The sequence below is a fragment of the Channa argus genome, chromosome 20, assembly GCF_033026475.1.
Source record: "Channa argus isolate prfri chromosome 20, Channa argus male v1.0, whole genome shotgun sequence".
In the NCBI taxonomy this organism is placed as follows: domain Eukaryota; kingdom Metazoa; phylum Chordata; class Actinopteri; order Anabantiformes; family Channidae; genus Channa; species Channa argus.
Window position 1 is genome coordinate 13,913,532 of NC_090216.1, and position 27,451 is coordinate 13,940,982.

The 27,451-nt window shown below is 40.0% G+C and overlaps 2 protein-coding genes across 2 annotated transcripts; one reads left to right on the top strand and one right to left on the bottom strand.

Annotated features, from left to right (window-relative positions):
• Window positions 1-869: 869 nt before the first annotated feature.
• Window positions 870-4,148, top strand: noxo1b (NADPH oxidase organizer 1b). The gene is made up of 8 exons (XM_067487523.1): window positions 870-1,031; window positions 1,136-1,216; window positions 1,333-1,405; window positions 1,589-1,772; window positions 1,881-2,086; window positions 2,199-2,312; window positions 2,596-2,713; window positions 2,848-4,148. The coding sequence occupies exons 1-8, from the start codon at window positions 957-959 to the stop codon at window positions 3,449-3,451; spliced, it is 1,455 nt and encodes a 484-aa protein (XP_067343624.1). The 5' UTR covers window positions 870-956; the 3' UTR covers window positions 3,452-4,148.
• Window positions 4,149-14,093: 9,945 nt separating this feature from the next.
• On the bottom strand, window positions 14,094-27,287 carry tex2l (testis expressed 2, like). The gene is made up of 12 exons (XM_067489164.1): window positions 26,907-27,287; window positions 22,391-23,823; window positions 20,706-20,906; window positions 19,850-20,141; window positions 19,024-19,304; window positions 18,677-18,826; window positions 18,468-18,567; window positions 18,011-18,143; window positions 16,901-17,038; window positions 15,247-15,456; window positions 14,725-14,845; window positions 14,094-14,631 (listed from the first exon to the last, which is right to left on the bottom strand). The coding sequence occupies exons 2-12, from the start codon at window positions 23,780-23,782 to the stop codon at window positions 14,482-14,484; spliced, it is 3,168 nt and encodes a 1,055-aa protein (XP_067345265.1). The 5' UTR covers window positions 23,783-23,823; window positions 26,907-27,287; the 3' UTR covers window positions 14,094-14,481.
• Between the last annotated feature and the right edge of the window lie 164 nt (window positions 27,288-27,451).

Below are 27,451 nucleotides of genomic sequence, written 5' to 3' on the forward strand. Positions count from 1 at the left end.
GTATTTATAGACCTCATTTAACAACAACAGGTATTGGACAAAATGCCATAAAGAGAGAAATTAAAATGTAGTACACTTGTTAAAAAAAGAAAATAAAAAGCTTCACATTGTATCCTTCAAATAAACATGAGAGTAACAATTCACAAAAGCAGTAAAGAGCAGGAAATGAAATAATAAATCATCATAATAATAAAAGACCGAACTGAAACTGTTTGGTTCTATCTATCAATCACGTGACCGAAAAAAAATACGTCTCCCCTCGAAGTTTCAGCGGAAAATGCCGAACGTTGCCAACACTTCGTAACATTACTAGCAATTATTTACAAAACTATCCGTTTAACGGCAATGCAAAAAAAAAAGGTGGGGTACCGTTGAAATAGCATATAAATGTAGGCTACGATTATCCACATTTTTATTAATTATAAGAACTATAAAAATGGGCTCATGGGGGAATATTTTCAAAGAATAATGTATTTTTTAAAATTATTGATATGTTAATTTCTCCCTATTTCTAGGCTACGTCATCCTCCATTAGTTATTTTTCCAGGTCGACTCGTTAATGTAGGTTCAAAAAAACCGGTTGAAATCTATGAATTATATAACCACCCGTATTACCGGTATTATTTTACTCCATTTTAGGGCTGCGTGCCTTTAAGGTGTTATTAAGTTATTATTTTTCTGACCGCTGCCTTTCCCCAGGCCATTCTCCGGATAACAATGAGCAACACATAAGCATCATGTTTGTGATGAAAATTCCAGTTACACCTGCCGCTGCTGCTGCTGCTGCTGCTGCCACGCCTTTTGCTGTGTGCATCCTTCTCACCTGCTCAGGTGTGACTCCGCCTTGCATGCTATAAATCTCGCTGCTTCACTGAGCAAGGAGTAGTGGAGACTGGTTCCTAGGAGACTGAAGGAAAGCTACTCGTCCTGCCTGCTAAGAGACACAGAAGCACACGATGGCCGCAGATCAGCGCTTTGTAATCAGTGCTCGCATTATTGGAGCCGTTCGAAGAGACGCACCAAAACTCAAGGTGAGTTACAGCCTCAGAAATTATCTATATCAGTTGATAATAAATACCTATAATTTTGAGCGTCTTTGATTGATTGATTTATTTATTTTTTTTAACTCCAATAGGTGTTCATGATATCTGTGTTTTGGTCTGATGAAAGTGAAGTGATTATCTACAGGTCCTTCCGGGATTTCAAGAAATTTCATGTAAGTCCAAACAACAGCAGCAAAACAAAATCATTGTGAGGAAATTGTTGGAAACATTTATAAAAAGTCTTGGTTTTGGATGGTGTGTAACATCAGAACATAATTGTATCATACAGAAGCAGCTGAAAAGGAGGTTCCCTCATTTGAACCCTTTACGGAAAAATGACCGAATGATCCCCAAATTTATGGGTAAGATTATTTTTCAATGTTTATTACAGCGTAAAAATAATGAAACAATCTTGCAACGATTCCAATTTAAGTATCTGGAATCAGTTGTCCTGAAAGCATCCTCTCAGTCTTACCAGTAATTATATATGTGTTGTTTTAGCAGATGATGCATCAATGTGTTTCAATTTTATCTCCAATTTCCAGGAAAGGCAAGAAGGAACAGCCTCCAGCAGAAGGGATCCAAGCGATCTGTCCTACGCATGAAGTTCCTGGAGAGCTACTGTGACAAACTGCTGAAGTGCGACCAAACCGTGACTCGGACTTCAGAGGTCACACAGTTCTTCATCCCCAAAGACCATGACCTGCAGCCAGACTTCACTAAGAACAGGTAGGCTGTGTAGTCCCATCAGTTTCAGCTCAGGACATCATTATGTGAGCAGTTGTTTAATAGAGCACTGACCGTTTTCTACATGTCTCCTCTCTCCCTCTCACACAGTATCATGATCATGCTGTCTGACGATCAGGGTGATGGGTTGGCTGGAGGAGGGGGTGTTTCTCACAAGCACGCAGGCAACATCACCCAACCGTTTGTCACCCAAACTTACCGCTGCGTGGCAGCTTACGAGACCAAGGACGTGAAGAATCGTCCATTTAAGGTTGCTGTGGATGAGAAACTGGATGTCCTGATCAAAGACCCCGCAGGTCAGTGCTCTCATGCAGCTCCCTGCTGAAATGTATAACTCATTCAAAACATACATCTCTTAAATTTGAGTTGTCACCACACTCATTTCTGTTTTTCTTTTTCTCTCTTCAGGTTGGTGGCTAGTGGAGAGTGAGGACAGGCGTCTCGCTTGGTTTCCTGCTCCCTACCTGGTTTTGGACGGAGAGGATGATGATGATGATGAGGAGGATGAAATCCAGCTAAAAGGTGAGATTACTTTTTGTGAGGTTAATTTTGGCATCTAGCAGTAGCTCACAGACACTGAGCCCGCAGTCTTGCTTTCATAACTGCTTTTAGAAGTCATATCAGCGAAGTAAGCGTTGCAACTAGAGCCTGCCGGAGACAAAAACTCTGAATGCTCGTTGTTCCAACAGCCAACACTGGGGGGATCTCTTTATTATTAGCCTGACTCTTTTTAACCACATCCCATGAAGATTTTAGCTTCAGCTGCTTTGTTATTTCAGCTTCTCCCCTTGTTTGTGGTCTTTAGGTGCTCTCTACTGTGCCGTGAGGAGTTACACGGCTAATAAAAATGATGAGGTGTCTGTGCCCATTGGCTCTGTGGTGGATGTGCTGAGAAAGTCTGACAATGGCTGGTGGTTCATCAGGTATGTCAGTCCTCTTGTCTGCACTATGAACAATCTTTATAAAGAACTTTAAAGCTTGATCAAAACTTTAAAATAAGAATTTTCTGATTTACAAGTAGAAATCAATTCTCTTTTCCTTGCAATCCTCTCTTCAGATTCAACGGAAAGGCAGGCTACATTCCCTCTATGTATCTGCAGCCATATAACAACCCACGAACAGGACTTTTCAACCTTCAGAGAAAGATGCATAGCTCCTCTCTGAACCTGACAACCAGCAGGGAGCCACAGGCTACTTTCCCATCCAGCATCAATGAAGAAACCAACCCAGAAAGGGACTTTGCAGGTGAGCCCACTGTGCCTGGGCGTCTCCAAAAGGCCCGATCCCTGGATGCTCTCTCTGAGACCTTGTCACAGAGACAACCAGAGAGAGATGCTGCAACTTCAGATGGCCGCATACGAAGCATGAGCAACACGAGCGCAGACTCAAGCTTCTCTGGCTTCTCCTCGAGCAGCGAATCGTCCTCCAGCTTAAAAGAGGAAGAGCAGAGTCTCTCAGACCGTCGGGGCTCCAACATTAGCACTCAGAGCTTTGCAAGCGTCAGCTCCCAAAGCAGTGACACAGCCTCAGTTGCTCCTCGGGTGCCAGTCAGACCCAAGACTGAGGAGATCCTGACCCGATGCACCACTATGACCCGCAAGGCAGCCCTGGCCACCAAGGCCCGACTTCAGATTGAGCCAGAGCCTATTCACAGCCGCTAGGGAATCAGAAAGTTTACACTTTACGCTACATATTCTAAAGTTATAGTTTTATTTACATGTTTATTGAAATATTTTGTGTTATTATGTATGAATGTAAAATGTTTAACCTCTGCAGTGTAAATATCAACATTGCTGCAATACTAAAATGATAATCGAATGGTGCGTGGCGTCGGTAAAATTGAGTGGACTATAAGTAGCTTCAGTGAAGCACAAGAACAAGCGGGTACAGAAGGAGAAAAATGTTTATGACATTGTCATTCAGAAGTAGAAAACCTTTTTTCTAGGTTTGAAGCCAATAAATTGAAAATTTAAGTGGCTCATTGATGGTGAAGAAAAATATTTAAGTGTAATTGTGTTAGATATTTCGACTATGGACAGTAGCTACAAGTTCTGGTCTGTTTAAAATGCAGAAACCAACCCATCAGCTAACACCCTGAATCAACAGGCGAATAGTTTTTGGTGGACTGCCAAATCTGATAGCTGTGTTGAGCGAGCTGTGAGCAGACACAGTGGATGACTTGTTAAAAAATGTTATTTCATCATTACTTTCTCTTTCTGACCTTACATTTCTTGTTTTAACATGTTTTCTCTTTGCACATCTACCACTTTATAATTTGTATTTATGGTGAATATGTAACTTCATTATTTACTTGTAAGATACAAATGTCAATAAAAATAAATATGCACTTAAGCAACGGTTCTTCATCTGTGTTTGGTTACTGGAGTCCAGTTCATGTATGTGGGTAGCTGTAACTTTTAAGACAGTTCAACATAAAACCCTCAAGTTTAACAAAAGTACTCAGTATAAGCAAGATGACACTGCAGACACCAGTGAATGACATTTTTAATTCACACTGCACAAGTGACTGTGACAGACTACAGTATCACTTACACTGTAATTTAAAAAAAGAATTGCCATAGTGTTATGGTATGTGGTTATCATGTAGCATCATCCTGTTTTTGTGACTGCTCCTGCAGGGTGAATGCACAGCTCAGCAGGTGTGTGTGTGTGTGTGTGTGTGTGTACACGACCCGACAAGTTGGTACTCAAAAACACGTCATGATTCTGATGTAAAGAATCTTTTTAATTGACACGTTTAGCATCAAACTTATTGGTGAATGAGGCTCACAAATATTTTCAAACAATCTGATTCGCATTTAACAAAATAGTCACTTCTTTTGATCAGGATTGGGTACACGTTCAATAGCAACATGTTAATATGTGAAATATTTCTGAAATGTGACCACATTGTTCAGAAGTTGATGTAAAGCTTACATCCATCCATCCATTATCTGTGACTGCTTAGGGACACGGTTACAGATTTTGGTAAATGTATGCCCTTGTTTAAATAAGTTCCTCCTCAGACTATCAAAGGCAGCTTTTGCATTATCTTTATTCATTTTGTCTTATTCCATTTGTAAGCTTTATAATTCTTTCAAACCTCATATCAGTACTGGTGCATAGTTTTTCATTTCTAAAGGTTCAGACCAATTTCTGCTGATTAGTCTAACACTACCTGAAACTATGAGTCATGTCTGTTTAATGAATGTGTCCTCAAATAACGCGGATGTGTATCTCAGTAAAATGAAACTCAATGAGAACTGATTTGGGATTTTGTGAAAACTGAATGTGCAAGTTTGTAGAGTTGAATGTTCAGATTGAAAGTTAATTAAATTCCATAGTATTACATTTAGTTTCAACTTCACTGAAACTTAATTCACACTAGTAAATATATGAACTTGATAAAGCCTCTGTTGTGAAACCTGATGTAATTAAATCAAACCTTGACCTTCACAAATGAACAAAGTTAGTTTAAAAATTATTAATCCTTCTGTCATAACTTCTTTCAGATCACGGTGTGTACTGTATTACCAGCCAGAGGAAATGTGACTTCTGAACAAGTCCAGCTGCCTTTGACTTTTGACCAAGATGTAATTTGTCTTAAAGCCATCATATTGTGTTAACAGGTCTCTTCCATGCAAATGCACATCTGACATCTTACCTTGTCCAATCCATTCTTGTGGATTTTCTCACTGATTATTAGCAATACATTTGTACCTTTGAATAGATGTTGCAAAACAAGTCACAGATGATGTTTCACATCCTTTCGTCAGTCGTCGTAGAGATGCTGTGTGTGGGGTCCTTTTGACCGTGTCCACATACTCCCACAGTGTCAAATCCCGGCCTGGACGGGTTGAACCTATGTCCTCTGTCGTCTACTAAAAACCTGATGCTCCATCCACTGAGGCTTGTGGTGGATGGAGCATCCACAGAGTTGACCTCAAGAAAAATCTCAGTGGTCGTAGTGTCTGTAAATGTAGGTGAGTCCGCACAGATGACATCACAAACGGCCTGTTTGAAGGAACTTTCAAAACAACGTTGTAAACCCTTAGGAGGTGCTCAGAGGTCATGGGGCTTGTTAGGTGGAATGTGCCATATGTTTCAGATGATGGACGGATGGACAATAGGAAGACTTTAATGTCAGCATTTGAGATGAACCTGAACACAGCCATGCACATGTCAATTAGCTTCATCCACCAATCATGAAACACAGTTCCTCTAATCTTTGTTGCACTTTTTCAAAACAGTAAACACAAAACCTAAACTTGATGTTTCCATTTCTTACTGTTCAAAAATTTGCAAACCAGTGAGCTCTTAGTATAGCAGACATACACATATATTTTGCATATATTTCCATCTATAAAAACTAAGTTTATTTATATTTTTATACCAGAAAAGCAGTTGAATTAAATAATATTATGAACTGCAATATATTTATTTGTATTTACAAGAACCATTGTCAATCATTCATTCTACCTCAGCATCATGTCTGTGGCCGAATGATAATACAGGTAGAACAATGTATTAAGACATTCTACTGTGTACTTTTACTGTATTGTACCATTTAGGTGTAACTTTCTGAAGATGTGATATTGGTTTTTTTCTTTTGTCCTTCTCTTCTACCTCCCTGTTTGGCATTTGATCCTCTTCCTCTTCTATTGTTGCCCTCCTTTGCTGAAGTCACAAATCATCTCACACTTGCATTTAAATTGGCTTTTATCCGGGGTCTTGGGTTTCAAACCAGTCAGTAACTGCACACGTGTTTACAGATTTTACCTGTAGTGTGTTAGAAGAGAGGTTCTAGGTAATGGTTGTAAAAAAAATAATGTGTTAAAGCTTTATGATCTGACGCTTTTAAAGTTTTATTTTAACAATGTCGATACATCACATAGTATCAGTAACAGCCTACAGCAGTATTTTCAGAATAACAAGAATAACACGATAAGCAAGTCAAAGCTAGGAATAAGATCAGGATGCACAAAATGAGTGTCAAGGAAATGTGTAAAAGTCTGGGTTTATTGTGTAGCATTATGTTGTCATTTGCTCATGATTTAATCCATGCAAACACAACGCACGGTGCGACCATGTGACTGCCTTCCTTCAGAAAATCAGAAAAACTATGTAAAGGTCAGGAAACTTTGGAGTGATGGATGTTTTATTGCTTGATGGACTTTGACATGACAGAGTGAATTTGATACTACATCCAATGATCCTCATTTAAAGCCATATTTTACCATGAATTCACTGGTCTTCATGTCTGAAAAAAAGGGTTTTCACCTGTGTGCATCCCTGAGCAGTGAATGCAGAACTTGGCAGGTCACAGTGGAGTAAAAGTCAAAGTGGCCATCATTAAATTTACCTAAGTGAAGTACTGATATGTGAAAAAGTACTGTGCTTCGTTACTTTCCATCACATATTAAAATAGGTTTTGTAAAAAGATTTAGAGATAGAGATAGAGGACCTCAAGCTACAAATACATAGGATAAAGGATCCCTAATGTCCCTAACATAAGATAAGACCAGGACTGGTTTGTACACTAAAATAAAACCTTGACATTCACACATACACACATTCACACATTATTCTTACATCATTTATATGCACAAAAAATCTTTGTGATTTTATATTAATGTTCCACAGACAAATTTATCATAGACTTGGTTAGTGTTGAGAGACAGACATAAGAGAAAACTGGCATCAGCATCATCTGAGCCTTTGTTCTGTGCTTTCACAAAATGTTCACACCTACCAGTGAATCATAGGATTTCATTCATTCATTGTGTTATTGCATCACTGTGAATTGCACCATTGAAATTTTGGACAGCATTTTCTTGCAGCATATGAGGATGCAAAATATCTCTTCCTGAAAATAAAAGCCAGATATTGCATTTCTCTATAAATAATTTACAGAGCAAATTTTGAAAAGGTAAGTAAAGCTTAAGTGTGTTTTCGGGACCTAAACAATTCTACTTCATTATAAAGTTAAACTGTAATGTATACTGTAAACTGTAAAATAAACTGTTAAGTTTTTGTTGTTTTTAAATTATTTTTCTCTGCAGTTTTTTTTTTTTTTTTGCTTTATTGGAGAAGCCAGCAGTGCAACACCCCAAAAGTCAGTGTACTAATGATCCTGACAGAAATATCCTAGCAAATTAATTTCTGAAATCGGGGGAAGGGTGCAAGAACATTTCCTAGTCATTAAATAGTTCTTGGAATAAATTCAAATTTAAGAACTTGAAGGAATATGGTACATGAATAACAGGTTTAGGGAGGCCTTTAAGACACCTCTGTCTCCTCTGAAGGAGTTCCAAGCTTTAGAAGATGAGACAGGGGTGACTGTGAATAAGCTACATGTTGCTTAGGCAGTGGGAACAAAGGTCAAATGAAATCTCAGACAATGTTTATCAGAAGTGTTGGTAAGAGACTGAGGTATAGTGCAACCCATTTCCAAGGTCAGAAGAGACCAAAATTAAGTTTTTTGGTTATTAGAATAGACCAGTTTTTTCAGTTCCTGTGTCTTGAAGGCCCCCAACCCAGTAGCTTAGGGCCTTTGACTATGTGTAATACTGACAGCTGACTTAACAATTCACAGCTTATAAATGTAAATTGTTCTGCTTTGAGGTCTTTTGGCTTCAAATGATGAGATTACTGTAATGAATGATTGAGAGTTACCTAACAAGTTTTTTAAGAAACAAAACTAATACATTTGGCAGCATACATTGTCTTCAGATTCTCCTCATTTGTGATTGAAACTTAATGCTAACACTGATAAAGGTTAGTGTTGAACTCAGTCTCTAGCTGAGTTTGGCGTGACCTCACGTGTTGTGTTTGTACTGACTGTGGTACAAAGGAGTGAAGTTTTTCATGTAAAATAAAGAACTTGGCTCTTTGAACCAGGATGTGTTCAAGTGATCAAAGCAAATGACCATTCATGTGACATAACATAACCAGTTGAGTAAAATAAATATCTTTTCAGTTACTGAACTTTTCTCCTCCAGTTCATTTAAGTTTACTAAATTAGTTTTAAAAGTTTTAAAAAGAATAAAAAAACGGAAATGGTTTTGAACTACATAGTTAACTCACATTTTCAAGGCAGCAGGGGAACCAACAGTTATAAGCTGGATGGACTTACAGTAAATTGTAATGAAGGCAAACAGAAATACATGAATCAATATTTTAATGGATTCAGAAATTGACTACAGATGGTCATAAATTTTCTTTTTAAAGACCAAAAATATTTTTTGTAATATTTAAGTTTCTTCTCTAACATATCAGAACTCAGCTGTTTTCATGCAGGTTTGCAATCGGCATTTCACATAAATGCATCACAGAAACATGGACATGATGACAGTGATTTTAAAACTCAAATATCAAATCATATATGCCAAATGTCAATCCTACACTGTGCAATTATGGAAGTACACACATAATTACCTGTGTTTTTTGAAATCTTGGTTATTATTATTCAGTAAACAGGTCAGACACGTGTTTAGGACTTTTGTCAGTGATGAATACTGAGCAAACCAACAGAGCTTCCAACACAATGAGGATTATGATTAGTGTTTATCTTCTAAAGATCACAACGCCCCCATAACAAATATCTCTGTAGATTTATTACCACAATACAATTATTGTAATATAATTTTATCAGCTTTTATGTTGATCATGTGGTCAACCTACACCACTATTGTTTTTTGGTTTCTCAATAAAATCTAATGATAAGAAACCATGATGATAGTCATGCTTTCATAATCATTGAATTTGCCTGAGAAACAAGGAAATAGGTCTGGAAAAGGAACTGTTGGCTTGCCAAGAATCACAATAAGACAGTAACACAGACCACAGTAACACAATTACTTTAGAAAAGATCATAAACACGTGTCATGTGTACGTGCATATATGTATGTGTGTGTGGGTGTGTGTGTTTGTCTGTGAACCGGGTATTACTCACATTATGAAGACTTAAATCTAACCAAACACTCACTTCTGTGGACAAGATGCTAGTTCCCAGAAGTAAATCATCATTTACTGTGATGACTTGGGGGCTTGGGGTTACCCTAACATTAGGGTTGGGGTTAGTTGAAGTTAAAAGTTAAAAGTGAGGCATGTAGTGGGTAGGATTAGTGTAAGTCTCAACTTACAATCAGGAAAGGAATGTAGGTTAATATAGTCACCTGAAACCAAACTGTGAGTGTGTGTGATGTTTACAGTAATTGGAGAGGTTTGGGGTGAAACTACCATTAAGTAGTGAATTAAACCGTCAGAATAAACTGTGGCAGTACGTGTAATTGAACTTTAATGCCCAGTGGCAGAAATCCATCAATTTCTATTGTCTTTAAAAAAAAAACTGTATCTCAGTTAAAGAATGAAAAAATGTGGACATGCTGCTGATTCCACAATGTATAAGAAAGATGTTTGATTAAGTGCCAAGAATCTTTAAGAGCTGTGCACACATCTAACCTGCAATAAGTTCTTGTGTTTCTCAAGAATAAGGAACTAAGATGATTTATTCCGGGAAGAAGAGTGGGCTTTTCTGTGTAAGTGTAATCGAAGCTGTGGGAATCAGCACAAGTTTAATTTAATTATGAATGGAAAAAATGGGTCGAGTATCAATTAAAAGTTATTTCACAGGGGCCTTTTGAGACAACGTTTTTACAGTCCTGGGTCTTTGATGCTGGATTTTTGGTTTTAAAATGCACCAAATGTTTTCTATTGGTGAAAGAGGCTCTGCCTCTCTGAAATGCTCCTTTTATACCCAGTCAAGTTGTCAAATGCTCCTCCATTTGTTTTTTTATTTGCACCAGTTACTTTTCTAGCCTTTTGTTGCACTGTTCCAACTTTTTTGAGTTGCTTTGCTGCGGTCAAATTTAAAAAAGGCTAATATTTTTCATGAAATCATAAAATGTCTCAGTTTCAACATCTGATATGTTGTTTATGTTCTATTGTGAATAATGTATGAGTTGATGAGATTTGCAAGTCATTGGATTCTGTTTTTATTTATGTTTTATGCATTATCCCAAATTGGAGGAATTGGGATTGTATCTATCTTTATGTCTGTATATATATTTTATATCTTTCTCTCTATATTATATGCATATAATAGTAGGTCGGGGTTCGATTCCTGGTTAGTGCATGATGAATACCCAGTGTGGGTCCTCAGGTCCTTCATGCTAACTGCCTACCTCCTTGCTAATGTGAGTTGAAAACAGAAGAGTTACACCCATGTCAGCAGGTCAAGATGGACCATGTCAGGTGTTGAGTAACCAGACGAAGTGATGAAAAGTGGGCTACTGCAACAAAAACAAGATGTTCATGGATGAGAGATGAGAATAGGAAATGATTATATTGCTACTATGCAAGTAACCCCAGAGAGAGAGGTTACCTTCAGAGAATTGGAGGCTATGACCCCAAAATTGAAAGTGTGGCTCCAGCAGATTCCAGGGACAACATCTGAGATCTCTGTCCAGAAGAGTGCAGTCCTAGGAACAGCTAAGTTACCGTGCAGGACCCTTAAGCTCCCAGGCTGCTGGTAGAAGGCCCAGGTTTGAAGGAACAAATAAGACCCTCCCAAAGTAGGGGTGAGTGGGGATTCTTTTTTTTTTCTTTTGTATATTTTTAGTATAAATTCTCCTTAATTTATTTAAAATAAGAAGGTTCCAGATTCCTGTCCTTGACTGACTGTGGCCTTTCTGTGTGAAGTTTGCATGTTCTCACTGGTTTACTCCGGGTTCTCTGAGTTCCTCCCGCATGTCAAGTTAATTGGTGGGTCTAAAAACTGCCTGTAGGTGTGACTGTGAGTCTGAATGGATGTCTGGTAGCTGGGATAGGCTCCATCCTCCCTAATTAGGATTTTTCAAATCTTTTTACTCAGTCAGCTTAACAGCAGTGAATGTGAACTAAACGTTGGCTCACACTGCGTTTCACGACCTCTTTCAAATTTCATGATTAGCTGACCACAGACCCAACCACCAATAGGAAACAGTTTTGGAACAAATGATGAATTCCTTAACTTGACTTCCTTAGCACAGCAAATCTGAGGTATCTGATTTGTTTCTGTTTCCTGGAATACATAATTTGGATACATGCAACACCCACATTCTAAGCAGAATGTTATGAAACAATGACATGTTTTAAGGTGACACAGGTCAAAGGTTCAGATTATTATAGTAACAGTAAAACCGCATACTGTAAATGAATGTGGGAAGGCATTCATTTCATTACAGGAATTGTTTGCCCACGCTCAACAACTGTGTTGATGTCTTGTTAGTGCCAGGCTGTGACCTGGTCGGGTAGCCATCTCACATCATATGGAAGAAGCTGCCTGGATAAAAAGTAAAACATTATAAATGAACATGGAAATAAAATAATAACAAAAATAAAAAAAGACAGGACTCAACAATGACTATATCCTTGAAGGATTCCCTCTTAATTCTTCTAATACTGACTGCAGAGCATTGTATTAGCTTTTGCTTAAGTTCAGAGTGGATTTTTTCCAAAGAAAGAGTGTCTTGAAAGCCCATCTGTTACATGGACACTGCATAAATAAGAAATTTCTGTGTTGGCAAGTACAGCAATAAAAAACCAAACCAAGTATCTTGTTCCTGGAAGATTAGTAAGATAGTGAGAAACTTAGACTGTAGCTGTACGAGTGGTGAAGCAGTTGGTGCTCAACGATGAACAGGTACTGCCCTCTAATGCACATCTGTAGATTCTACATTGTGTATGATTTACTTTATTAATTTGTTTTTTTCCCATGTTTCCATCACTGGAAAATGATCACAAAAATGGGAATACTAATTTGGGGACATTGTCAAACATTATGCAGTACATCCAGTACTATATAAAATCTGTATAGCTCACATAACTGACACAGCACCAGGAAACTGCTGTGCAGGATGTGCATGCACAATGTTGTCTATTGAAAAACTGTGTATTAGTTACATAAAAAGACTGAACCACCTGTATAAGGGGATTTTCAGAAAATCAAGGAAATGACTGCAAAGAAATAACAACACAAAGAATAACAAAGCAACTACAAACCAAACTAGTAGAACCCGATACAAAACAAGCACAGACACAAAAGAAAACAAAGAGAACAAAAAGAAAGCAAATGACTAAAACCAGATATAAGTTTCAGTTTCGTGCTCAATCACTGATCCTAAAGTTGCCTTTACTAATTAACAAACACACAAAGTTCTGAATGAACACACACCCATCAATTAATGACTTGGGAGGCAAAGTGGTTGTGTGTTTAATTTGACCATAACTCATTACAGTCAGTTGAACACTAGATGCAATTGGACATGATTTTTAATAATAATTCCCTGTCAAAGGTTATAGTTCACTCTGCTGCAGATTTCAGAAGCATATAACTGTTCACCGTTTCCACAAATGACTTCATAATCTAAATGTCTCCACGGTGGAATAATTAGATTCACTGCAGCTATGAATTTGCATCACATAGCAGTTCCCAACATACAGACCTAGGGCCTGTCTATTGAACTGTACTGCAGATAACTCAACAGTATCAACATGAACAAACTGCCACAGAGTGACACATGCAAGCTCCCTCCCACGCTTTATCACACTTCTCTCCCATGTGATTTCATTTTATGCATCATGACTTTCTCCCTTGTGTTGCATTTTTGCCTGGGTTGTTTTCTGTTGAATGATTCATTTAAATGGTTGTTTTGTTTGTTACAAATATTACTGCAACATGATCAATTTGTTTCTTTGTTTTATCCCATGCTGAAACTAATTCTGAGCAGCCAAACCTCATTGCATATTCTGTCTTAAGAGCTTTTCAGTTTAACAACACCGGCTTGTTAATTTATCCCACATGCTCACGCTTTAAATTCAGAGAATTTTATGTGGATGAATTCTGACCTAACAGAGCTGTGCTTTCTGAAGCAGAGCTCAAAACCATGAATGAGAAAGTGCTAGAAGATGACGGACGGCAGTCATTTGATGTAAACTCCGACTGAACCCGGAACATATTCCTGTTTTTCTTCTCTAACCTCCGAAAGCAGGAGTGATAGCTCTGCCCAGGCTGTAGGGGGCAGGGCAGTGCTCCATCTTATGTGCTGGCACTGAAAGCCAAAATAAGGGCAAAATCTGAAAAGACATATGGACATATGGAAATATAGCAAAATCTGCTGTGGATCACCTGTTGCATTTTGTACTGCCCCATCATTATGTTGTTGTAGTGATGGCTACTTTAGCTGTTACCAGGGAAACATTTAGTGTTTGACTTAAGGATTTAATTAGACACACAGATAATAACAGTTGTTTTTTCCCATCTTTTATTTAATGTGTATGATCTTATTCTCATATGTTAACTTTATAAATCACTTAAAGTCAAAGCAGCAAATAAAAAAAAAGAAAAAAAAAAAGAAATCTAAATTTATATTGTAAGTAGGGTTCGTTTACATGTAAACATTTGAGAAAGGTACAGTACCACTTGCAGCTGTGATTACATAATGTATTGTCCTCGGTTACTCACATCATCAGTTTCCTGTATTCAGAGGGTGCAGAAAACTCTTTATTATAACTCACAAAAACTACAGGGCTAAAAAGGCCTTCAGAAACTCTTGGTTAGGGCTTGAACAAGCATTTGTTCCGATGGTCCTCTCATTTGGCTTATTCTCAGCTTTTCTATAATTCTCCTTTGATCATCGACAGCGAGGCACTAGTGAGACTCTGGCACAGAGCTCTCAGGTGGGATCCTCTCTATGGACTCTGTAGAGGAGCTCTGGGAGTGGAAGCCTTGAGGGTTGTCCACCCCAGAGTGCATCAGGGGTAAGTAGATGTCATCCATGTTTGGCAGTACAAACACTTTCTGTAGGAGAAAAAAAAACACGATTGTGACTTTTGATGTGTTGTTGAGAAGGCGAATGAAAGACAGTTGGTATGTTTTTCTTTTTGTTTTTACCTGAAACTCATCCTGCAGTTTCCTTTCAATCCACTCTGTCACATGGCAGAAAGTCACCTCCCTCTCCCCCAGTTTGGGACGGACATGTAGATCCAGTTTGGGTGGCACACAGAAGCTGTACCTACAGAAAAGATTGTAGCATCTCTATAATGAAATGCATCTCATATGTATTGTGGTTTTGACCAGCCACAGTTCAGCCTAATGTTGTCCCAGTGTTTGAAGCATCATCAGTTCCAAACTAAAAATGATTGATAGAATAAATAGATGTTCTCTTGGCTAAAGATGAGCTGTAAAACGTCACAACGTAGAAAGTTCTTTAAATTGTTTTACTATTATTATTTTACATTTTATTTATTTTAAAAGCTGTGTAAGAACCACTGATCTTACAAATCCTAAATACTGCTTGGTGTAAATTTTAGCTTAGAGTTTACTTTCTGTATACTCTGTGTGCATATGTGGAAACATGGGCAACACGGAACAAGGCTTTTGATGACTATGTTGTTGCATATGTTCATACTGTACCATATCCTGTCGGTAGGGGGAGGTGGGATGTTGACCACCAAAGTGCCTGACAGCTCTTGAACCTCCACAGTGAGCAGCAGGGGGGTGTTGGACATCTCCTCAAACTTCTTTTTAATGAACTCATTCTCTGTTGCCCTCTGGAAGTACTTGGATTTAGTGATTTTGTCCACAAATCTCAAAATCCTTCTTCCAGTTCTGCCACCCCCTGTCCTGTCAGAGCAGATTAGAGAGGAGAGGAGAGTGGGAAAAATCATTAGTATGTCCTTTGTGAATACATTTAGGTTTCAGATGTGAAGATCAAATTTATGAGAGTCTGAAATGTAAATGAAAGCGACCAGCTGGAGTGTGTTGTGATGTCAGCACAGTTTAGTATTTGCTTTATAAGTGAACATTCCAAAGCAGAGTAGAACTAACAAGTAATGGTGGTATTTACTAAATGTTACACTTTTTGCATTTTAAGAAGCTGTTTACTTAAATGTGAGTTGACTTTAATGTCATTCAAACATAGAAGCTAACAGTACAATTTTTATTGGGAACAATCTGAATGGAAATAATTTTGAGCATCTTTTGCCGTTGAACACATAAAGTTAAATGTTTGTTTATTTCATATTTGTAGCTTTTTTATTTCTAAATTAATACAAATTGGTGACAGATTTAAGGAAAAAACAAACCTGAAGTTTAGTGAACTTTAGTAAAGTCTAGAAGAAGCCATTCTGTGGGATGCTAACGGGCCTCCTACAAGCCTCTGAAGCCTCCCTACTAGAGGATGATCATTCTTCCAGAAGATATTCCCTCAGTTGGTGATTTGATGATGGTCGAGAGAGTGCTGTCTAACACATTAGTCCAAAACTCCCATAGATGTTCATCTGGGCTATGATCTGGTTACTGCAAAGATTCACAACAACTTTGTACTGATTTGTAGTGACCCTTCCCTCTAAGGAGTGGATCCAAGCCATGCAGCAAACTGCCCCACATAGCATAGCCACATACTCAGCTCTATTTGTGAGATAGGACCCAAACCACCCCAGAGCAGACCAGAAAATCCAACAATATGCTGTAGACGATGAAAGAGAATTTTGTGGTCAACTGTATCAAATTAGGCACTGAGATCCAGAAGAATAAGAAGTGATGGGAAGCCCTGACCCTGGTGACCCTGACCAGGGCTGTCTCTGTGCTGTTGGAGGAACGGAAGCCAGATTGACATTTTTCAAACAGATTGTATCTTTTGAGGTGATCCTTCCAGGGTTATGACTCTCGACCTGAAAGAACTGGTAATGCACTTGGACATAAAGGGAGGATTAGGTCGGAAGACAGTCAGACAGAGGTCTCCACAGATTGAGAGACACTCCAGAGAGACTCAAAGGGCAGAGAGGTCATTCACTCTCTTCATGGAGGTGAAGGCCAAGAAAAGCGCTGTCTTTCTTGACAAGAGCCTGAGGGGGACCTGATCCAGAAGCTCAAACGAGGGTACCACCAAGGCACGGGAGGACAGCAGGGGATGACTAAAGACATCACATTCTAAGTCATCTGAAGACAAAATGCTCCTCTTTTTTCTTTACTTTTCACACTAATGCCACAGAGCATACTTTGACGTTATTTGCCCATTTGGATGGATTGTTTTTAATACATTACTGTACTTAATATCAGAACTTACCCTTCAGTAGCAGGCGTGGATCCTTTCTCCCCCACTGGGGCCTGAGGCTCAGAGAAAAGCAGCTCTTCCTCATCAGAAGAACCAGCGCTGGAGGACTCCTCATCACTATCTGCCAACACACTGAGGACAGGCCTGCAGCTGGGAGGATGCACAAGCAAACAAGTTAGGAATGGAGAAATGCTATTCTCCACAAGCTTTTCCCTCCTGGTGTAGCTGCACTGAATGCCCATCATTTTAGGCATTACAAAAAAAAAAAAGTGAAATGTATTCATACAGAGTACATTGCATGGACCTGTGGACAAGGGCACATGTGAGATCAGTTCTTGTAATCACTGCAAGTGAAAGCAGCAGACTTATATTAACAAACACAACTAAAAAAGTGTTTGTATTTCTGTGTAAAGCTTGTGTTGTAAATCAAAGACAGTAAAACGTTGCCTGGAGTTTAATCCCTGACAGGCAGGTTGACGCTAATCAATGTAATGTGAGGTTCTCCTCTGTAGATCAGAGACTAAGGGATCAGGGGATACAGAGGAAATGTGTAGGGGGGTGTGTGTGTGTGTGTGTGTGTGTGTGTGTGTGTGTGTGAGGTTGTGTGTGTGTGTGTGCTACATAAATGATAAAAGTGAAAATCCCAGGTTTACTGTTATTGAGGATGGGCTGGGCAATATGATGAAATATTTTTTAAAGATGATTGACCTCAAAGCATTGAGGTAATGACTGCTCAGCTAGTTGTCTTTGGTTTTTCTAAATCTTTCTAAAAAGTGCAATACTATATCACTGGTTGGCCTCTTTCATTTCCCTGTTTGTATTTGGACAGTGTAGTGCAGTACTGGATTTACATGGTTTTGCAACATAGTGATCAAATATCTGGATTTTCACGGTATTTAATTCACAAGTTCAGCAAGTTTAACATCTTTCATTTGTTACCCTTTGCAGTCATGTCCCCATAACTAACCACTGTCACACTATTCCCAGACCGAGAAGGGGATTTTGAAGATTTGCGATGTATTAAAACTGTTCAGAAAAGCATGTAAAAGTTGAGTGAGGTGATGGGTGTTTGTCGTGTGAATGTCTATGTGTGTGTTTAAGCATGGTGTGTGTAGTACTAACCGTGGGCTACTATGTTCACTTGCACAGTCTGCATCCTGGCCCCCCTTCTTACCCAGCTTGGACAGGTTGAACTTGGTCTGCAGGGTCATCTGCAGGGCACCAGTGTAGCTTAACTGCAGCTCAACCCACAGGCCTACAGGGGGCACCACACAGAGGTCAACGCTACTCCATTAAACTGTAAACAGGTTCATCTGTCGATGGGCAGTTGTATAACAGAAAAGTGGGCGGGGAAACAGAGACTGACACACTTAAATTCCCCTCATCATTACGAGCATTTGCTGCCAGATTGCCTGATTTTGAAACACTCATATGCAGTATGCTCTAAATGCCTATGAGCAGTGGCTCCTCTGCTTCGCAGGATTACAAGGAGATGAAGTCGGATCTGATGCTCTGCTGCACTCAGCTGCAATCACATGCCGTGTGATTGTGCAGTGTTTGATTTCCAATCTGTACTCACCTCTGTGGTTAACCTCTGGTCTAGAGGTAGCAGTAATATGTGGCATGGAGCAGCCCATATCCAACTCAGTCAGAGTCAGCTCATTCATGAAGTAAGGCAGCTGTGAAGGACAAAGTAAATCATAGTTTAGACTGTTATTAACAGTAGCCTATTTGTAGCTTCTCATTTCTTCAAATTGCCACAGTAGCGTTTGGTAAAACTCTTTGCACTCTGATTTTGCTGAGCTTCTTCTGGATCTTGTTTGAAACGGCATCGGCCCAGTGCTTCTCCCTCAGGAAATCCCAGAAGATCCGACCAATTAGAGCATTAACCCATGCAGTCGGGCTCTTTCCAGGGTGCTCAGCTATGTCACAGGTACACTATAGAACAAAGCAAACATAAACACCTGACTCAGGGCTTTGCAAGAAAAAGAGCACTGCAGCTTTGGAACAATTTGGAGCTAAAATAGAGGGAAAAGAATATTTTGACAGTAGCTTAAAATTCAACCAGTCAATCTTTGCAATGTCTCTCCAGTTTCACTTTGCTTGCTTCAATGTTATCTGTGAACATGTCTTACATGTCTTTTGTTGGTGGGGCTTGTCTCTGTGCTGCTTAATCCAGGGCTAGGGAGGGGGCTCATCTGCTCTGCGGTCAGAAAACGAGCCATGTAGCTGTGGTAGTCTAGCAGCAAATGGCCCCTGGTGTTGCTAGAAGTGTGGCTGACATGAGCTGTATGCATGCAGGAAAATGGGGGTGTGGAGGGGCCATCTTCATCATCACTGTTGCCCACTCTGGGGGAGCTTCTGCCGCTTGGGACATTTCCCAAGGCACAAATGCTCTGCTCCAGCGCATGGTCACCTGAGAGAAAAGAGAAAAGATTTACCTGTTTGGTCACAGCGGCAAAAGAGTTTTGTTAGCTTATTCTCGTTGCTTTGGAAAGTTTGGGTTAAAACAATCATTCACTAACAAGACACCTCTCTTGTTAGCTATTTTTCACACTTGCACATGATGTGAAACCAGTTAATTCTGTTAAGACACTTGTCATGATAACAACACATCACTTTATTATAAGAAACTGCACTATAGGACAAATATGTTATGTGCTCATCAGGCAACGACGGCCCTCTAACTTTCTAACAATGCAGTTTCTCAACAAACAGTACATATTCACTTTTCTTACTCTGTAGTTTTCTTAAAAATACAATTAAAACAAAGTTAGTGCCTCTGATAAAACTTCTGTCTGATGGTTTGAACTGCCAGGTCACCAAACAATTGTGAGATCTGCGTTTTCTTCAAAGAAATAAACAGCTTGTCATTTATAATGCACAGTGTGCACACTATACAGCATTTCTATACATCTAGAAGCCTTTTTTTCTCTGATGCATTATTAATTCTTCCCATACCAGATTTGGCTGCACATTTGCCAGACTTCTGTTTGTCTCTCTCTGTATCCATGGATGCAAATAGAAAATTACGAAACCACTCTTCTTTCTCTCGTCCCGTGCGGCCAAAAAGGTAAAGAGTGGTGGGAAAGTCTTGGCTGGAGGAGCCTTGCGTTGGACTGGTGGGTCCTGATCTCGGTTCCTTTCCACCCCCATCCTGTTGGAAGATTGCTCCCTCTGCCAGTTTGATGCAGATGGGATACTTTGGGTTCCACATCCTCTTCCGAGCTAACACAGATGGCAGCAGGAATACCTTTGAGAAAGAGTGGTAGACTTTTGTTAAATGGGCAGTTCAGTTCAATCAGATGCCCTGTTTGTTCCTCAATTAACCTGTGTTTTAATTATGCTTCTCCACTTATTGTCTCGATGTCAGGCAGTGAAAGAAATTGTTAATCTAAGAGGCAATAAATACTTAAAATCGTGTGCATTTATTGAAATGGAAAAGTTATTATACAAAACAAAAGGCAAACATTTTAGCTGTTAGGCTCCAGGGAAACCTCATCCTGTCAGTGCAAATGATAGACTTAAGCAATATCCCAATAACTAGAGAAATTCTAGTAGCATGTTGACATTAGTATTTAGCTCCAACCATAAACATACCTAAATCCAACTGCACAGAGCTACTAGTGTGGCTGCGAGGCTTGTTCCTTGTCATGAGAAACTCTTGGTATTGTTTTACAATATGAGTTATACTGTGTAGAGCAGGCTGTTTTAGCCTTAACCTGGATTTCCTCGGATTTTATCTCATGCTTTGTATTCCCTATTAAAAAGAACAGCCTCAGTAACAATACAAATCTTCCCTGTGTCATCATCATACTTTGCTCTTTGCAAGTTGAAAGGTGCGTGACTTGACAAAAGTGGCCTCGTGGACCCTCTCATCGTATGTGGCCCTGCGGCTGATGTTGGTACGTGGGAAGTCCAGACGGAGACAGGATCCCTCCAGGGTGGCAAACACAGAATGAGTCAGAGCTGGATGGTAGGTTTCTGGTTTGTAATCATGTATCTCATTCATCCAGCCCTGAATACAAAAAAGGTAAGGGGTGATTTAAATCAACGGTTTACACACAGTTTCTAGAAAGAAACACTCGCTCTGTAATTGTAAGTGTGGCATTTTCAGTTTGAGTTAGATATTCTGGAAGGTTGAACACTACAGATTAAACTTTGTGGATTTTAGGATAATTTATTTTTTGGACAATTAACTATGTAACGTATGCAACAAACAATGTCAGTATTAATATTTATGGAATATAAAAAACCTTTGTGTGAGGTACATCATGCCCTAGATTTGTCTTCACAGGCAGAATGTCTTTTCAGACTTTGTATTACTGCCAACAATAAGACAAACTGACAAAAAATAAATAAATAAACCTCTGACTCACATTAACTTGATTGAAAATAAGCATAGTTTCTTACACTGTTGATTTTAAAAGCAAGTGAATATAACCATAGGATTAAACTTCTGAATATGCTGAAGTGTTTGGACACATTTGGACACTTGTGGGATGATGGAGTCATACAGTTGCCTATTTATGTTCCAATGAACCAATAAAAAATGTTTTATGAATATTAAAATAGTATTTCTTCTTTATTCTTAGCACTGTAAGCCTCTGCCCTCATCTTGGAAGTGTGCCTGCAGTTGAACACATTAACTTTTTTTATTTTGCAAATATCCACAACTTATGATGAGTTTTTCTGGATAAATGATTATGAGAAACTTGAATTGCATTTTAGGAATGAATCTTTTTCTTTGGCAGAGTTTATCTGCAAGGTTTGGGATAGAAGACAGACTTTTGTGTTTGTAATATAATAGTGTTATGCTCGTGTTTAGGTTTATAGAGAATGACACAGGCCATATCTGTCAGATATCTAAACACTTCACAAGCCTTGCAGCTCTCTACATCCCTTAAGCTGAACCCAAACTAATGACCAAACAAGGGAATTAGCTCAGCATTAAGACAGTAAATCTCCCACTTCCAGCCATCACCCCCACGCTGCACCCCCCACCTGCCTGACAAATTACAGCATTTCCCTGCCTGTATTCCCACTAATTGCCTCTGAAACTGACAGTGTCTGGGTGCTTGCCGTCCTCTCCAGTTGCCCTGTGTCAGGTTCAGCCAGAAGGAGAACAGTAATTACCACCAGCTCCAGGAATTTATATTATAGAAAGTTTTAATTGCTTTCTGAACACCTTATAGTTGCAAGCCAATTTCAGCAGCCTTAATCTTTGAAGGAACAAGTCAGCAAAGTTGCTGAAGTAAATCACATACTTGAGACTAGTGTCTTTTACAACAAATTAGCACAGTTGAAAACTAACTATAGCTGCTGTTTACTTTTCACTCTAATGGAATTTTGCATTCGCATGTTTCTGGGCTCGGTGTGGAGCTAAACTTTTATGGTCAGAAAGTCAGAAATATAAGACATGCTGTGAGATGTGAGAAGGCTGCAAAAACATGGGCACAACAACAATGTGACATCTTCCTCCTTAATGACTCATCCATTTACCTTAAGGGTCGCAGACTCTGTGCTGATAGTGCCACCTGTCAGAATCGCCTCTCCCAAAAGTGTGTGTGCTGGTCTGTGGCTGAGTGCTGTGCAGTGAGGCCTGGAGGAACCCATCCTGATTAGCATCAGTCCTAACAAGAAACCCAATGCTAAACCCAAAGCAAGGCCAGAGAAGTATGGACTTAGAGGCAGGATAAAGTAGCCATAGGACAGCACAGCCACACAGAATAAACTCTTTCGTGGCAAAGGATGAGGGGGCTGAGTCTGAACCATGGGTGCCACAGCAACCTGAGAGCCAGCTGGCGGTGTTCTCGCCTGCCTGTGAGTCTCGGTGGTTAATATCTGCATCATATCACCATCTGTGCATATTTCCAGCTCCTCCTCTCTGTGATGTTCTCTGATGTGATGCACAGGGCAGTGACTCTGGTGAATTCTCCCTAGGTGCTCTACAGAAGGCCACTCAAACACAGGCATCAAAACATCAGCATCTGGTTTTCTAGTCATCCTCACAGGAGACTCTGGAAGCATTGTGTCTATGCTACCTTCCAGTCCCAACACTCTTGAGCTGCCTTGGGGAGCACTCTGGGTCTTACACTGGTGTTTAGGGGTGCTTGCACCCTCTTCTCGCATGATCTTACTGAACATGCTGCTCAGAGGTTCGTGCATGGCCTCCGAGAGCTTTCTCTTGGTGTCCTCCAGCTCCGCTTTGAAGAAGCCCCCTTTTAGACCTTCTCCACAAGGGGAGAGTGAGCTAGGAGAGGGAGGCGCAGTGCGAGAGTCCCCATTGCTGCGAGTTTTTGGATGGGTCAGCTGTTTCCACAGGTGGAGGTTGAGGCGGGAGTCTGATTTTGACTGTGAGACCTCAGGCTCTGAGCGGGAGATCTCTGTGGAGATTGACTTTACGAGGCTGAGAAAGGGCTTGGGTCTGAGAGTGGACCCCTCTTTCAGCTCCAGCTCTGTGGAGAGAGACTTGACCAGGTTTGCAAGGGGTCGATGGGTAGGCGTGGAAGGGCCTGGGGAGAGGAAACTGGGGCCAGTGGCAGAGCAGTTTCCAAGAGGTTCAGAGCATGAGGGAGGAAGAGGGACAGTGAAAGCTTGGGACCCTTTGTCATCCTCTACGAAGAGCTGCCTCTCCTTGGTGAGTGATATAGAGGGGTAGTCCTCCTCATGATCAAGGGACAAGATGAGTTCACTGTCATCTAGACTGTCCCACTTGCCCTCCGTCCCAGTTAGTTGGATCACAATCCCTCGAGGGAGATGCCTCTTAGTCCCAAGGGAGGCAGCCCCAGCTGGAGAAAGGCCAAACGCAGTGGTGTTCTGCTGCTGGGGAGAGCTGCCACCTCCTTCTCCTTTATCCTCACTTCTTTCCCCATTTTTTTCACACTCTGCCATTTCCTGACTTTACATCACAAGGCCAAGGCACCTATGAGTCACTGAAAGAGAATAAATAAAGAACATGGTCAGCTACATTAGTCCACCTCAGGGGCATAAGAAACAAAATAAGTCATGGCGTGAGCTTTGGAGAGACAGAGAGAGAGAAAAGGATTTGCTGTGATTTTGCCTCATTTTCACCAAACCTGCTTACTACTGCCAACGTGGTATTAGTCACGTACTGTAGTTTAGCTCTGAAGAGGGGTGGAAATATACATTAATCTGAAGGCCGAGGCTGAATCAGAGCCATGTAAGCACCTCTCCCATAGCTGTCGCTCCACATACTGAATGAGTTTTAGAGGCATGCAAAAATAGACAAGACAGACTTTTTCCCCAAAAATGTTGCACAAACTAGGGCAGCTCAGGCTTGGATCTCATGTCTGTAGGGCTCTGATTGGATGTTTGTGTGGAATTCATTCATTTAATATGGAGGGAGTTTCTGTGCAGCCATAAAATAGAAAGCATCTTTTAAAAAAAAGCATAATAATAAAACAACAGTGTATTTGTGTCTTTGCCAGATTAGTAATCCCCATGTGTATTTTCAAAAAATCAGATGTCCTCACTTGCTCTTTTTCATCTCCTCAAGTGAAGAACTCCAATGTCTCATAGTCTCATCCCCTAAGGAGCCCACTGTCAGCCATAAAAACACAGTCACAAACTCCCTCATCTCAAGCTGCTTAAACAGTTTCTTATATAACCCTGAGATGAATAGTGTGGAGAGTTCAAAGATCCTCTCTGTCATTTCCCCCCATGTGGCTTTTTTATGTGTCAGCAGAATTGCGTGTTCCCGCATTATCACCTATGTAGCCACCTACTCACTTGTCCACATAACATTACCGCTGAATGAAACACAGAACCAATGAGTGTTTTCAAAGCTGGCATTTTGTGGAAGAAAAAGGGAGATTCTCTACATCAATGGACACAGGCTGGGAAACAGCACAAAGACCCAGTGGGGACCCTTTTTGTTCACTGTCTCTCGGGGTCAAGTGCCCTGCTCTTTATGCAAGTTAAACCCTACCTCTGACTGGTCAGATTTACGTAACTGCATTACAGCAATGTGTGGCACAATTTCAACCAATTCAACAGCAGCTGGTGGATTCTGACTAATCTGCTCTCACCCGAAAAGGACGGTGGGGGGAAATAAACTTCACAGACACACAAGCAGCTAGGGGGCATAAGACCTTCTACGTAGCTTTTCAGGGGTTGGAAACAGAGACCGGACTCACATGTAATCACACACATTAGAAAACCTAAACTACTGTTAAGCTTACCCTAACCCTAACACTTACAGGGCAGGGTTGCCATATTGAACCTATGAACTCCAGATGATGCTGCTTTTTCCCTAATCCTGATGTTCTTATATCAAGTCGCCGAATCAAAAAATTCACATTTTGTAAGACCAGTTAAGATCCATCATTTGACCTTAAATGGTGTTGCACGTACTAATACTGTGCAGGTGGCTCAGAGGCACAGTGGTGCAGTTAAACGCTAAATGTTGTTTGTGAGAACCTGAAAGGCCACAGTAAGCTGAGTAAATCCAGGTGGATATGATAAATATATAATAGGTAATTACAGTTGTAAGAAAGAGTAATGGTACTGAGTTCCTGGATGACACACTTAACAGGACTGTGTGAGCAGAGTGATCATGAGCTGTACTGCAACGTGTTCAGTCTTTTCCATTGAAATTATTAGTCAGTAAAAGCATCAATCTAACATTATACCTGTGTCTGAGTGTTTGTGTTGGTGTAGGGGTTTATGTGTGTTTGTGTGCCACCCTCTGATCAGACATGATGAGTAACAATCTCAGATTAACATTAATTCAGGGTTTTACTGTGAAATCTGATGGTTGGATTAGGGGCTAAACCAGCATTTGGTGGGCTGTGTCTTTCCAAGCTAGCTCATCTCTGTGACCCCCTGTTGATCATAGTTATTAATGACATCACAATCCTTTGGAAGGGCTTTGCTCTCAGTGATGTAATTCTTACATGTCTATGGTCATATAGGCTAATATACATATACGGGTGAAAAGTTCAATTAGTAGGGAATCAGAATAGGATCAATAATTTGTTTGATCAAATTGAAAATAAATTTCAAGCAACAGGAACCCAAATGGTAGATTTTGCATGAAAATAAAATACTGTACAACCCTTTTCCTGTGTGGGCTGTATAATCAAGCTGTCCTTAAGTTAATTACAATGAGTATGCATGGCAGTACATTCCAGCAAAGTAGTCCACCAGATTTTAGATATGTCCCTCTCATACTATAAAGCAGATGTCATGTAGGGTAATTATAAAAGCACTTAAAGTGTCATTTATTTAAAATTGATACACTATGTGGAGAAACTCAACAGGCTACCACTAATATGTGCCGACTTCACCCCTATAATCAATCCAATCAACGAGGGTCTACGGACAAAAAGTTAATCAGAAATTATTGAATAATTCTCAGTTTCTAAATTCTTCAATGAATGATATAAAACAATATCTAATTCCACCTTCCCAAATGTGAAGATTTGCCTCTTGTTTTTGTCATAAAGTATATGAGGCTAAAGTCACCATGTTTGCATTTCAGGATGTTAATTGAATAGATCATGGAACTTCAATATATCATCAGATCTTGGAAACTTTACTTATTTTAGTATTTGTGACATGTTATCATTTTGAAAACAAAATTAAAATGCAGTTTCTGAATAATTTAATAGCTGAATCCTTGTTACACCAAAATTGTTACCACATCTAAAAGCATATATGATCCAATTCAAACACAGGGGTGTCCTGTCATAATAAATGCACATAACACAGCAGGAGGTCCTCAACTTGAGCAGTCACCATTGTCCCGTAAAATTCAGGTCAACACCTCCATTCCTTTCCGGAAGACTTCACTCTTATCTTGAGGATGCCCGTCGTGGAAGTTATAAAGTGACTGTGAGGATGTTCCGTGCATTTCCTGTGCGTAAAGACATAATGTTCTCCACAGATTCTTCTAACAAATATTGTGTTAGACCTTTACTTTCACATGAATTGGCGACACTGGAGGCTGCGCTAAAGGAAACGCTCAAACGTAACAAGGATGAAATCTACTCACCCTAGAACAAGTCTGTGCATTGAATAAACCTGCTGCTCAGTGTTGTCTTCCGTTAGTTCTCTCTCCATTTGTGCGCGCAAGGACCGCGGCGTGAGAAGTCTTAAGTCTTTATCTCTCTCTCTCTCACACACACACACACACAGTCACTCACACACACACCTCCCTACAACCCTCTGCTTGCATCCAGATGTGTCAGGCGCTGCCGAGAACCACAGCATGGCCGCGCGCAGCATGATAATCCAGATTTAGAGTCCAGCGGACCCAATAGACGCTCACATAGACTAACTCACCCGCACAAACATGCACACAGCCAGTCTAATTGTAGAAAACAAGGTGACAGATTAGTTCCGCCTTGAGTTTAAGTGCCATTGTTTCTATTCCCATCCATGCAAAAGAGAAGTACTCGCCTTATGATGAAGTCACGTGCCTGCACATGAATGGTAGTCATCAGATGTTCATATTTACTCCATTAATATGACCAGTAGCAATCAAATGGAGCATGGCTCATTTTCATGGCTATAAAGAGGGTACAATAATGTGTTTCC

Coding starts and splice junctions, on each gene's coding strand:
- tex2l (XM_067489164.1), bottom strand. CDS start 23,782: ATGGCAGAGTGTGAAAAAAATGGGGAAAGAAGTGAGGATAAAGGAGAA. Junction 20,142..20,705: donor TTCAACTTGCAAAGAGCAAA/GTATGATGATGA, acceptor TCTTTCTCAAAG/GTATTCCTGCTGCCATCTGT. Junction 15,457..16,900: donor TCCACGCCTGCTACTGAAGG/GTAAGTTCTGAT, acceptor CTGCTCTGACAG/GACAGGGGGTGGCAGAACTG.
- noxo1b (XM_067487523.1), top strand. CDS start 957: ATGGCCGCAGATCAGCGCTTTGTAATCAGTGCTCGCATTATTGGAGCC. Junction 1,406..1,588: donor AATGATCCCCAAATTTATGG/GTAAGATTATTT, acceptor TCCAATTTCCAG/GAAAGGCAAGAAGGAACAGC. Junction 2,714..2,847: donor AATGGCTGGTGGTTCATCAG/GTATGTCAGTCC, acceptor TCCTCTCTTCAG/ATTCAACGGAAAGGCAGGCT.